Source organism: Triplophysa rosa, linkage group LG9 (assembly GCF_024868665.1).
Source record: "Triplophysa rosa linkage group LG9, Trosa_1v2, whole genome shotgun sequence".
Lineage (NCBI taxonomy): Eukaryota > Metazoa > Chordata > Actinopteri > Cypriniformes > Nemacheilidae > Triplophysa > Triplophysa rosa.
In genome coordinates this window covers 20,517,498-20,531,607 of record NC_079898.1, presented here as the reverse complement: position 1 = coordinate 20,531,607, position 14,110 = coordinate 20,517,498, and the positions used below count along the sequence as shown (strand labels likewise).

Here is a 14,110-nt window from a genome sequence, read left to right as displayed (position 1 = left end):
TAAATTAGTATTATCTTATAATTATAATAATAATAAAAACGAATGCATTAACAAGTTATTATTATTATTTAATACAAATTGATACATAATAAATAATACTTACATTATTCAATTGAGTTTGATTGTGATTATTTAAATTGTTTTGTTGCGAAATTGCTTATGATGTTTCTCTTTGAGTTGACATTGTTTACATTCTACATCAAACGTAAATTCAAATTCCAATTTAAAATCATCTGGGGTGTGTCAAATTGATGAATTTAAATTCTAGTTCAATAATTGAAAGAGTGCCAGTTCTTAAATTCTGAATTACACCCAACCCTGGCTGAAACACGTCCTTCTGTGAATGACTGATTCTGCCTGTATTTTCAGGGACAAATGCTGCATGAAAGAAGACATGAGAACACGCCACTGGCGTTGTTGCTAATCCCAAACTAATTCGGACAAGAGCCAAATGCTGCTCGCTTAACCCTCTCCATTTAAACCCTGCATGTGCAAGAAGAGAGAAAAGGAGAGGGATTGCCAGAAACCGACTGTTGCCGTTTCCTTGGCGGTTGGCCTTGGATTCCCATCGGCTTAGAGGTCACCACAACCAAACAGCAGGGGGTGTAAGAATGATCCTAATGTTCCTTCTTGAAGGAGGAATAAAAGATGGCTTCAGGGGGATCGGGTGTCACCCGGGGTCAAGGCAAGTGAGGGACCTTTGGCAACTTGAGTATGCAGCAGCTTGCTGGTGTCTACCGTAGTATTTCATACCCATGAGACGCCAACTGGGCGGAACAGGAAAAAGATCACAAATGTGCCTCCCTAGGAAACTGTGGTTTAAATAACCTGGGTGCTTGGTTTTTAATAGCTAAGGAGTTTTGTTTTATTCCTCATGAGACAGGTGTCCACTGATAACACTGTGCAATTGCATGTCTGGATATATGAATTTTGATTTTTTTTTGTTATCTGAATATCATTTGATGACTTACTATGGCCGTAATCAATAGTATATGTACACATTCATCTCTTTTAAAAGACGTTCGCTCCACTAACTAAACAAAATAAGCTTAAACAAATTTTCCGAGACGCATGTACTGTCTAAGCAAGCGCATAAAGAGCTCTGTCTGGGTTTTGATTATAAGTCGACCATGAATAACCCTCATGGCTATTCTTGATCATTTGAAAAGGCCATTCACTGTCAGGAAATGAAACAGTACTATACCCTCACGAGCTAATACGCTAAATTGCAGGTGTCTAGTTTCCTATAACAGTTTCTCCAACACAATAAATGTCAGTCGCCTTGGTTACGGGTCGGTTGGCAAGCTGAGGACCCGTGTTTGTTTCTGATGAGGTGGAGAAGTGCTCTGTTCTTTATCAGGTGTAGGTGTTCTGTTCCAGGTTTTGTGATTAAGTTTGTGTTCCTGTGATGAAATGTATTGTCACGATGCTCATTTGCGCTGCAGGGACCCAGCAGGACACCACAAGCCCGAGAAGTGGTTCTCATGGCTTTTGGCATGAGATCGCAGGACATTCATTAGCCTCTTTCAACATGCATATTGTGTGTGTGTGTGTGAGAGCGTGCATGCGTGTTTGTGTTCTGTCAAACGGCGCTTTGTTAGTCGACCTTTTTATCTGTGACTTTATATGATTAAGGATATTAGAATCAAAGCAGTTTGGACCCTTAGGTGACATCCTATAAGAGGTACATATGATGGTTAAAGTAGGTTTCTATTTTATAATATACAGTATCTGTTCCATTTATGATAATCAGTATGTACTGTAAAAGAAGCACATTTTGACGGACTTCTATAAGATTTATATTTATTTAAAATAAGATGCTTCAATGGAGGAAAAGTGTGATCAAGAATGTGTAAAACAGGTGGATAAATAAATTACATTTGTTGTTGCATGTTTCTGAGTTCACACAGCTGGCTGTAATGAGAGAGAGGGAGAGACTGAGAGAGAGAGCCTGAGAGAGAGACTGAGAGAGAGAGAGACTGAGAGAGAGAGACTGAGAGAGAGACTGAGAGAGAGAGAGACAGAGAGAGAGAGACTGAGAGAGAGACTGAGAGAGAGAGAGACTGAGAGAGAGAGAGACTGAGAGAGACTGAGGGAGAGAGACTGCGAGAGAGACTGAGAGAGAGAGACTGAGAGAGAGAGACTGAGAGAGAGAGACAGAGAGAGAGAGAGAGAGAGAGAGAGACTGAGAGAGAGAGAGAGAGAGAGAGAGAGAGAGAGAGAGAGAGAGAGAGAGAGAGAGAGAAAGACTGAGGGAGACTGAGAGAGACTGAGAGAGACTATGCATTTCAATATTATTAAACAAAAGGTCATACCGTGTCTTGCCAGGACTGCAGTCTCAAAAATATAAACAAACTAAAATAGGCACATGATGCCCCTCTGTGAGAATATTCCCACAGTTTATTTTTTATTGACTCTGGCATAATGTCATGTTTGTCTTGTAAAACACTTGGCAAACCTACCCAGTGTGAGTAAACACATTCCTCAGCTGTACAGCATGCCACAAGGCTAGTTATGACTTTATAAAAGGAAAACTTCTCTCAAAGATGTCCCCATCATACAAACAGCATCAGTATTGAAAATTTGTCCCACTTACAGACATTGAATAAACTAGAATTAGTCTGTGTGTGAAATGTGACAGTGTCATGATGCAATATGAGTTCTGGACCATCAATAAATAACTATTCTAGGAATAACAATTTTCTACATCAATTAGGCTTTGATGAAATTGCTCTGCCTTAAACAAACGGGTTTGTATTGTTTTCAAAAGGCAAACTTGTACTTTGGAACTTGACCACACTGCTCCTGCTGTGCTTTAACTTGGCAAGTTTCAGAACTAAAGATGGGGCTTGTTGTGAAAAGCACAACAACGGAGATCAAACTGACAGTTAGTTTGGCAACTGTTTCTATTGGGAGATTTTTACTTTGATTCGAGCTGAGGTACAGTCTGATTTGGGATGTCATTTGAAGGCCCTTCAAGGTTTGTCAGAAGGCCCCATGCTGGAGGGGAACCTCCTCTCAGCTTTATTCATGAGAGCCTTTGAACCATAAAACCAGCAGACTCGTGGATTAGATCCACTTCGTGTCAGTTATACCATCAGGAACAACTCATGACACCATGGGGCGTTTGTTGTAAGGGAAAGGAACTCAAAGAATAGCCGTGCAGCCATCTGCTCATCAAAGCTCTGTCGTTCTGTGAGTCCGAGGTGTCCTGCCCTATCACTTTTCTCTGCTCTGATCAATATGGGCCATCCAATCAATTGCCACACTCAATTAAACCTTTATAATTCCTTTCATGCAACACTTCAAAAGAGCGTTGAACTGAGAAAGCAACCATCCAAATGACACTCTAGTGGCTCTTTTATTGGGCGTCCATACAATGTAGCTTGACGGAAAACCCATGCATGTGTTTTGGAAAATAGGTCAGGCTCAATTGAAAGGGGACAGTCTGCCGGGCGGCTGGGAGGGATACGGCGGGGACCGACCCGTTGTCCGACCTGCTGCTTGCCATATTTGATGTCCCATTGTTCCCTCTTCTCCTCCTAATCTGCCCATTCTCAAAGTGTTACGATTAATTTGCTCTGATTTCTATGGCAGCTCAGGCGCAAGGGCCATTAAAGGGCTTTGAGGGGGCGGGAGCATGAACTTCATGCCAGTAGTTGGCTATTGTGCCCCTGAGGCTTGTGTACTCGCTGCTGGTGCCTTTGAAAGCCACACATTGAAGATTGAAGGGTTTTCTGAATGGAACAAAGCACATGCACAAAGAATACATCCGTTGTAGTTCACATTTATTTGAATGTTTACTTCTTTTTAATGAATTACATTATTACATTTTCTATAATTTTAGATTTGAATGCAGTTTTTATTATATTAGGATAACGATTTTGGTGCTGACAGTGACGCCTATGAAATTCATAGAGCTTAATTTGCATTCTCTCCTCCCTCTTTGTATTTGTAACGTGTTTTCTGTTAAGCTCCTTTGAAATGTAGTGTTTTGTGAAAAGCACTAGACAAATAAAAATGACTTGACTTGACCTGTTTGCCACAATGGGACTTTTGAGTAGACCACATCTCCCCCCGGTTACCACAGAAACCAGAGAGAACCCTCTCACTTCATTTGGGCCCTCCGTACAGCTTCTGCACTTCTTGTTTTTCCCCTCTCAACCTCATGTCCACTGTAAGTTACACGGACAGAAATACTTTACATTGGATTTGGGAAGAAAGGAACAGTCGAGGTTAAGCTTTTTTATCTTAGCCTGTGAATTCTTGATAACAGTGGACCTGTGTCTTTAAACTGGGACTGGTGGTCATAAACACCATTCCCATGGGAAAGTTTGTAGAAAGCTGTGGTTTGGTGCGAAAGACTTCCACTACAGTTCATAATGCCATTAAGTGTGTGTGTGTAAACTTGTGCAAAGGAAAGGGTTTGGGACACATCAGGAGCCCTGAGCCACCCACATCCTGTAAATCAGGTCTTCATTTGCCACAGCCCCCCCTCCTCACTTCCTCTCAGTTTCTTCTCATTCTTTCTCTTATTTATAAAGAGCAGGCTGGATAAAAGAAACGCATAATGCCGATGTTGACGGGACAAGTGTGCCTTCTATAAAAAGATAAACGGTGGGAAAACCAAGGAGGGAGGGAGAGAGAGCCAGATTAATTCATGTCATCTTTACACTTTGGTTGCAGAGTGCCAGTGAGTTCATTTAAAGACAAATGGATTGGTTTACTTTGAACCACACTGGCTGTGGGAACTACATGGTTGCTTATAAAAAGGGCCAAATAAACTATTCCATGTCTTTAAGCAAAGCCAGAGAGAGACAGTGACGGTGTACATGCAGTTTTATGCAATCTGTTTGTTGCACTCTTTTTTGTATTAAAATAAAATCTTAACGTAATTTGTTGTTTAAAATTCACAAGTTAAATGATTTATACATGTAAATGTCAATTATAATAATAATATTGTATTATATTATAATAATTTATACATATTTTTATTTTTATAATTATATAACAATTTATGTAATTATAAATAATTGTCTCCAAGTCTTATAATGATATCCTGTATTCTAGGGAGACTCTAATATAGGAATGTTGTATACAGTATCTGTCTGTCTAACGCACTAACCTAATATCCTTGTATGTGATTCAAAAGTATTTTGGATAAAGTAAATGACTTCAAAATGTTATACACACACACTGTAAAAAACATGGTTGTTTCAACTAAAAAATAAGTTACTTGGTTGCCTTAAAATTTTGAGTTAATTCAATTTAAAAATATTAGTCAACTCAATGAGAATTTCATTGAGTTAACTAATATTTTTAAGTTGAATCAACTTAAAAATTCAAGGCAACCATTTTAAGTTGAACCAACAACAAAAAAACTACAGTGTACACAAGTACACACACACACACACACACACACACACACACACACGCACACACGCACACGCACACGCACAGGCTTTGGTTGACTATCCCCGTGGGGACAGTCCATAGGCGTAATGTTTTTATACTGTACAAACTGTATATTCTATCCCCCTAACCCTATCCCTAAACCTAAAGATCACAGAACACTTTTTGCATTTTTAGATTTGTAAAAAATATTGTTCTGTACAATTTATTAGCTTTTGTGCCCATGAGGACCTCAATTTTGGTCCCCACGGTGACACGAGTCCCCATGTGTTGGTGTGTATTCAGGTTTAGGTCCCCACCGGGATATACAAACATGAACGCACACACACGCACACGCACGCACGCACGCACGCACGCACGCACGCACACACACACACACACACGCACACAGTCATACAGCTCTGTATTTCCAAACTGCATCTTGACTTTGGTGGTCTCCAGCCTTCAGTGGGTAATTGATTAGGAATTGAAGCCACAGGGCATTAAAGGGGGAGAGGTGAAAGAGGTTTCCAAGGTCAACACCTCCCTCCGTCTACCTTCTCTCAATTATTTGGACAGAGTGTTCAATGCAGTAGTCATTAAGGTTCAGCCACCGCAGGGGAACTCCAAATATTTGGCCACGGTTGCTCCAATTTTGGAGCTTCTCGCAAATTGAATGATGTCTGGAAAGAACACGAATAATCATCGCTTAGATTTTAGCTTCTTAGTAGAAACTGAGAAATCAGAGTAGTAAAGAAATTACAGCCCTCCTAAGCAATATAAAATGTGTTTTGGCCCAATTGACGTTCTTATTTTGCAGCTGTTTTATGAAAGCCCTGTGCATTGTATTTTTCCCATCTCGTTCAATGAGAATTACATTGAACGCTGTCCCAATAGCATGTAGAGGAACTTACATCAACTTACAGTAAATCCAGAGAAAAGGGAAGCATATGTTCATGTAATCCCCTTAATCACAACACAAAAGATAAACAGCTGCTTACCACACAGAAAAATTCACCCTCCGTCCCCATACGTACCAACTCCACCTTTATTTCTATAATGAAGTCCAGAAGACGGAAACTTGAGCCAAGAGCACGAGTCGAGTCCCGTGTTTGAGTCTCTGTACCTTTATAGGGGTAGTCACTTATTAGGCTAGTAAACAATACTGGTTAGTTGTATTGGTAATGGCTAACATTTTTGTAATCTCAGTAACTCTCTAAATCCTGGATCGCAACTCAGTCCAGTTCGTTTCATTATATGTATGTTTAATCCAAACACACGAGTTTTGGGGATATTTATTTATTCTCTTGTTCTCTGTTCAAGTCCAGGTGGGTGACATTCGAGAGGATTTTAAAGCCATATTAGGGAAAACGCTATTAAACTTCACTGTAAATAGAAGAGTAAAACGTGGAGATTCGTGGAGCTAGTCTCAACCAAGTGGGCGTGGCCAAACAGCCCAGTGTGCCCTGTGACCGTGAACAGAATAGTGCCCCAAAGAAACACGAGGAGCACCGGAAATGTTCAATATGTTGGAGAGTGTTAAAAAGCACGCTGAAGCTTTCAGTGAGGAGCTCTTTCTGACAGTGCTGAAACTCACTGTTGTTGTTGGCTGGGAGTCGGGGCCTTATCCCGGATCTCTCTATTTCTCTCTGTGGTGGCGGGTGCAGTCAAAGCAAAAAGAAAACATGCTTCGCAAGAAAAGAGTTGGGAAACAGGGAAAGGGGGACAACAGTACCCCTCTCGTCTGCCATGAGGAATGTATTTATTGCATGTATTTAGGACCGGTGCCTAAGAGAATCTCATTATATAAGATGTATAGCCACCCCTTAAAATGATTAATGTCACTTTTTTTCTTGTTGTGCACCCTGTTCTGTTAAACCATTACATTTTTATTCTAGGTGTTAACTGCCAGAGCATGGCATTAACACCAAGGTCAGCAGGGGGTTTGTTCTTTAAGGGATAGTATACCAAGAATTTTATTTCATCTTTTACTCACCGACATATCATTCCAAACCTGTATGACTTTCTTTCTTCTTCAGGACACAAAAGAAGATATTTCGAAAAATGTTGGTCTCCAAACAACACCGGGCCCCATTGACTTCCATTGTATGGACACAAAACCACTGAGACATTTCTCAAAATATCTTTGTTTGTGTTCCACAGAAGAAAGAGTCATATACAGGTTTAGAAAGACACCAGGGTGGTTAAATAAGGAGGGAATTTGTATGTTTATCCCTTTAAGGAAAGCATGAACTGATCAAGTGTATAGTGTCAGTTTATAAATCTTAATATATGCAACTTCATCATACTAAACTAAAGATCTTTTAATCTGAAACGACAGTTCTTCACAAAAGCTTATGGGTGAAAGTTTAGCAGAGGAAGAGAACATTATCTCAATTGTGTTTAAATAGAAACTACAGTAAGAACTGCTATTCCAAGTACCTGATCAAGATAACATGCCTTATCTATTTTGCTGAGAATTTTTTGGCCTCTTTAGTAAAAAGACCCCAAAGTTGGAATGCCAATATCCAAATGTACCCCCTTCCCATCTTAACAGCAGCCTTCAATATATACACAATAGTGACACTCTGTGGTAACCGCAGGGTATCCTCCCTATTCCTCTATTCTTACTTCACATGGAGGCTGTTTAAAAATATAAAATCCTCCTTTAAAAGCAATTGAATGACATCTGTAGTATGTTTAACTGTGTGTCTATAGAAACGGATCGAGTAGAGGTATCCCACACCCCCCTGTTTCCTGACCTGAGACCCCAGTTGGATTGCTGGTCTTTAACAGTCTGGTATGTGTCTACACTTGATTTTGGAAGCTGGAAAGATGGAGGGGGGGGGGGGGGCTTAAAAGAAAAAAGCTTTTACTCAGAGTTTTTAAAAGGTGCACAATCCTATTAAATGTTTAAGAGCTACTGCAGCCTTGAAGGAGAACATTTCAGCTGGTGATGACTGGGTTTCTGACAAATAACTGCAGTCTGACAAATGCTGAGTTTCCTTAATAGCAAGCGGATTACTGTTATTGCTAAAGCAGGCCTGCTTGATGAAGATTAAACTACAAGATGTTTCGAGTTCATGTTTTTATTGCCAGAAAGAGGTTCTTACATTGGTGCAGGGATGTCATGGGTTTTCTCTGTTGGAACTCACTGTAAGGATTTGTGTAATTGCGTGTTACAGTAACAGCGGATCAAAACATTTTAAATAGTTCATAATATTTGTTATTCACATGGCACATTTAAAATAAAATTAACAAAATAATCTACAGTATACCATAAACAATGTATTAGATTTGTACCTTTTATATTTTGTATGAATTAAAGGTCCAGTGTAAGAAATTTAGCCGCATCTAGTGGTGGGGTTGTAAAATCGCAACCGACAGTTCACTCCACCCCTCACCTCCACCTTTCGAAGCACTACGGTGGCTGACACAGAACTAAGATGTCGTCACATTTTTGCTTCTTTGCCGAAGGAGATAACATATTTAAGAAACACGCTCTGTAAAGCAGTTTGTCTGTTTAGGGCTACTGTAGAAACAACATGGTGAATTCCATGCAACGGCACACGCGGTGTATGTAGATAGAAATAGCTCATTCTAATGTAATAAAAACATAACGCTTCATTATGTAAGGTCTTTATGGATTACCAAACAAATTTAAACAAAGAAATAAACTAATATTTATTCATCCAAGTGATTAAGATAAACCAGTCAGTGAAGTCAGTGTGCATCTTTCATTCTAACCCCATACAAAAGCACTATGGTACATTCTGAGCGGAGCAGCTGGCTTTCTCTATTGTGTGGTTTTCATCGAGTGTCAATGTAAGTCACATTAGTCAGTGCACATTGAGATGTTGTTTTAAGCGCTTTGATTATGACAGATGCTTGGTCACGTGATGCAGGCCCTGGCATACCGTACTGTACCTACAAAGTGTTCCTGTACACAGTTACCGCAACTTACTGTGTCATCCTTCTTCTGACATGTGCTTTGTTTTCAATGAATACTTGTGTTTGTAATGTTTATAAAATTGGTAGTGCCTTTGATCAAGGGGCTCAACAACTCACTCTTGAAAAAGCCATTGGAGCATACTAACCTTTTCAGCATAGAGCCCTTGAAACAGTGTTGACAGTTCTCAGTTTTCCCACTGTGTCCAAAGGCAGCGTTTTTAATTGAAACACTATGATTTGAGGACTGTTTTATTGGCATTGAAATGTAATATGTATGCAATAGCAATCGCTTACATCGTATAAGCTTTAACTTCGTGTTGTGTTTCCTGAACAGAAAGCCGCAGATTTTTTTTAGAATTATTTTCAGTTTTTCAGATTTTACTCTTCATAGGGATGTGTTTAAATTAAAATTCATTGTTTCATTCTGTGAACTACTAACAATATTTTCCCCCAAATTTCAAATAAAAATATTGTTTCTATTTGCATTTATTTACAGAAAATGTAAACTGGATTAAAAAAAATTCCTAGCCCGATTGTCAATGGTAACCTTGTAATAATGATTTATAAATTGAGCTGTCGGATTTTGTGTGATACGTCATGTTTGACATCATTTAATTTGAAACCCCTTAAGTACAGTATGGAAAGTAAGGTAACATTTTTCTTCAGACGGAAAAAGTTATGAATTGCAGTTTTGAAACCCTGTGGTTCAGGTGATCGAGAATGCTTAGACAACCACTACAACTGTGCATGGAAAAGCAGAGAAAGCAAGATTTCACAGTTGTTTATTGTTTTTCATAAAATGCTCATTTTTTTCGGTATCTTGTAGGGTCAGATGTTCTAAGGTACAGTACACACAACCCACTCTTAATTTTATTCACACGTCTCTTTGAGGGCAGGTCAGTGTTTTAGTGCTTTCCATATGAAAGGCCCTTAATTGAAACAAGCACTCATCTCAAGTATTCATCTGGGCCAAAGCATGAATCCTCATCCTATTCTCTTTCAGGGCACTGCTAAGCAACAACCTACCGAGGGTTTATTTTTTATGGCGTGGAAGGGTTTCGATGAGAGGCTTGCATATTGATGCGTTGGGGATGGGTCTGGTTTCCCTTTGCTGCGGTTGCATTGGTTTAAGTGATAAGGGTGAAAAAAGCCATGTGATCTCCTTAGTTTTTCTAGTGAACCTAAGGGCAACATCGGGAATGGCGAACAAGTAGCAATGGACACAACAAACAAGACCAAAGCCCGACATTCCAGGGCGCAACGATTTCTGTGTTGCTTTTGCTTTCGAACAGGTGAGAAAGACTGCTTGGAATGTGATCAGGAGAATCCACAAAATCCCAAAGATGTTTTGGATGATGAGAGCATCCATATTGTTGTTGAAGATTTGGGAATAGACAACCCCGGATTTATCCTCTCTGAAGTGGAGCGCTGCAGGCCACCTCAACAGAGCACCATGGGTCGTTCTGCCAGTTCGGTGTCCACATGCCGAAGAGCGGCACTGAAGAAGAAGCTTGCACCTCTTTCCTCTTTACCGCTTCAGTACAGAGCTCATGTGGGGAACAATGAGGAAGACTTTGTAGATGCTCTGACACCACCGGTCATCAATCTCATACCGCCCACACCTTCTGATGTAGTAGACGATGACCAATTCTTCGACATGAATTCGGAAGAAGAGAGCCCGTTGCAAACGTCGGGCAGCGAAGGAGTGGATAGCATCGGCAGTGCAGTCACCGGAGAGCAAGAGAGTGAAGATGGTGAGAAAATAGGCCAAGATATAGAGTTTGAAGGTAGCGGTGGCACCAAAGATGAAGAAAGTCCAGAGTTGGACCCCCAAGAGGTCACAATGACCAAGAAGGACAGAGTGGACAAGTCCACCATCCACTTTCTGCGCAGTACTTTTCAAGTGGCCCCGCTTCCTGAATACCCACGCAAAAGTAAGGTTTCATTCAACAGCGTTGTGAAGAGTCTCTTTGCACATTTTTACAAGTTTGAAGGCCAATTTTGCTTTAATCATTCCATATTCTTGTGAACCTGTCAGTTCTTTTGTTTGCTCTGGCAGGAAGCCTCAATACTGGAGTCAGTTTGCTACAGTTCACAGAACATAATTTGGGTGAGTCTGTTTTGTTTTTATGATGAATCTTCATAATATTTTCGTCATCTGTGCCTGGAGCTAATGTGATTTACTCACACTGTGTGAAAACTATGACGGATAGCTTATTAAGGTGTTGCCTAAAAGTTTCGTAATCATAATAATATATACATTTAAAATGTGACCAAATATGATGCTTGATGGAGGTCTTTAAATATGTGGATGTGGTTCTACCTTCCAGGCATAATTGTGTCTCAGGGGTTGATTTTAGTTTAAAAAAAAAGTTTTGTTATATTAAGGTCCCAAATCAGTCTTAAAGTCTTCTTATCATGTAGTTATTGTTTTATTTTTACGGCCTTTTAAATGGCTAACTCTTTAAAACATAAATGTGCTATATAGGATGCCATAGACATCCGAAGAACTTTTTTGTTTCCCAAAAGGTTCTTTATGGTGGATAATGTTTTATACACTATGAAAATGAAAGAAAGAGATCCTTTTTAAAGAACAAAAGTTGGTTTAAAGTGAAAGTTCACCCAAAAATGAAAATTCTGTCATCATTTCCTCACCCTCTTGTCATTTCAAACCTATATCGCTTCCATTCTTCTGCAGAACACAAAAGAAGATATTTTTAAGAATGTTGTTAACTGGCACCCATTGACTTGGATTGGTTTTGTGTCCATACAATAGAAGTGAATGGGTGCCGGTGCTTTTCTGTTACCAACTTTCTTCAAAATATCTTCTTTTGTGTTCTGCGGAAGAAAGAAAGTCATAAAGGTTATAACTGACAAGATTGTGAGTAAACAATGACAGAACGCTCTTTTTCTGGGTGAACTATCCGTTCAAGAATGTATAGAAATTTGGAAAAGGACATTCTTTATGATGGAAACGTTTCTGTGAAATCTTGAATACTGACTCATCCTCTTGTGTGACTGGAGATTTTCCTGGAGATATGCAGCCCTCATTCAGGTGTAGTTTTCTTCTGAAAGGTGTGGGTGGATATGCCACAGTGCAGGTCTCATCGTGCACAACTCACTGCCACTGAGAAAAGTTATTTAGACCCTTACTTACTGTAAAGTGTTTCTGTGACGCATATTGGTCAAGAGAATCGACACCCATTGAGTCACAGTTAATGTCAGTGTTCTAACCAGGGTGCCGTTTTTTGACCAATGGTGAAACGTCTGTTTGAAACAATGGTGTCTGTGCTTTTGTACCCAGAGTTCCCCAGTGTCAAGTCATATGACCTATTCCCAAGCATTCCAGTGGTCCATGTGTCGTATTTAAAGGCATGACACAGTTGAGTTTCTCCTTTTTTACTGTTTAATTGTCAGTTGAGAATTCTGTATACGTGTATTCTGAATGCAGACAATGCAAATTTGTTATATTGTGGAACCATATATTTTCTAATTTTTGCCCTTCAGTGACTTCATGATTTATTCTTATTCTGAAAGTGAGTTCTCTGGTGCCGTGTTTCACAGTTTCAGAGTATAGTGGGGGCCCTGTGGAGATGGGGGAAACAGCTGGCAAGGCGGAAAGACCTAGATACTTCCCACAATCCCCGAGGCCTCTCTCACTGTGATCTTTTAAATATCAGTACAGTACCTCCTTCAGCCACGTGGTTTCATACTGTGTGAATATACTCATGCACAAGGAGAATGTTATATGCAAAAAGATCTTGTTGTTGGATACTTCAGGTCTTGAGACAGGCTGTTCACATTGTCAGAGTCTGCACAGGCCATGTAAAGTGGCCCAAAAGCGTTTTGTCATCTGCTGGACCTTTTAAGCTCAGACTGTGGATTATGTTACACTTTAAAACATTGCCTAATTTTTGTCTTGCCTTTGTACCTCGAGGGAGCAATTTTTTTTAAATAGATTTAATTACAAGCTAAATATACTTAATTAATGTAGCTCGGTTAAGTGCAAGTTTACAAAGAAGGTTTCTGTTGTTTAAATAGGACAGTTTCGCAAGTTGTACCGTTTCTCATTTAAATGTCAAATTACTTGGATGTCTCACTGGAATGTAGTCACTCTCTCCTCTTGCTTTTCAAGTCAGGTCAAGTTTATTGTAATTTTATCCAAATACGGTACACTTATACAATGGAACAAAATGTCACTTTGCGGTCTGCTGGTTAAACTGCAGAAAACCTTTACAAAACAAAAAGTCCACAGAGAGCACTTACAAAAAGGTTTGTTTTGATGGTAGCACTGAGCATGCTCGGTATGGTCAATGATGCACAGTCCTAGGAAACATTGTCTCATTTCACTGTGTACAAGGTAAAAGAATTAATGTGACTTAGTAAATATCACAAAAATAAACAGTTATGTTAACTGTTTTTTTTTTCAGTGGGACATAAATAATAAATGTAAATTTGAGATATATATTTTATTTAAAGTTTATTTAATAAAAAAAGTATTTAATTAGCAAATTATATTTTTAATATACACTTAATTTTGGTGAATTCTAATAAAAATATTTGAGTTACTCAGATTTACTTAATTTTTTTACTTACATTACCTCAATTTAAACAGTATATTTCATTCATTTCACAGTTTTAAAATGTACACATTTTTTTTTGAGTGTAAATTGTTTCACGTAAAATTACCGTAATTTGTTTTTGAGTGTGTATGGTCTCTCTCTCTCTCTCTCTCTCTCTCTCTCTCTCTCTCTCTCTCTCTCTCTCT

General features: G+C 39.3%; 1 protein-coding gene across 1 annotated transcript in view; it reads left to right on the top strand.

Moving 5' to 3' along the window:
• The first annotated feature begins 10,395 nt into the window (after nt 1-10,395).
• Nucleotides 10,396-14,110, top strand: part of LOC130558746 (uncharacterized) — a 4,830-nt gene continuing 1,115 nt past the window's right edge. The window contains exons 1-2 of the mRNA XM_057341346.1: nt 10,396-11,276; nt 11,402-11,452. Of these exons, the coding sequence (XP_057197329.1) occupies nt 10,559-11,276; nt 11,402-11,452 (769 nt within the window). The 5' untranslated portion in view covers nt 10,396-10,558. The remainder of the gene's footprint in view (nt 11,277-11,401; nt 11,453-14,110) is intronic.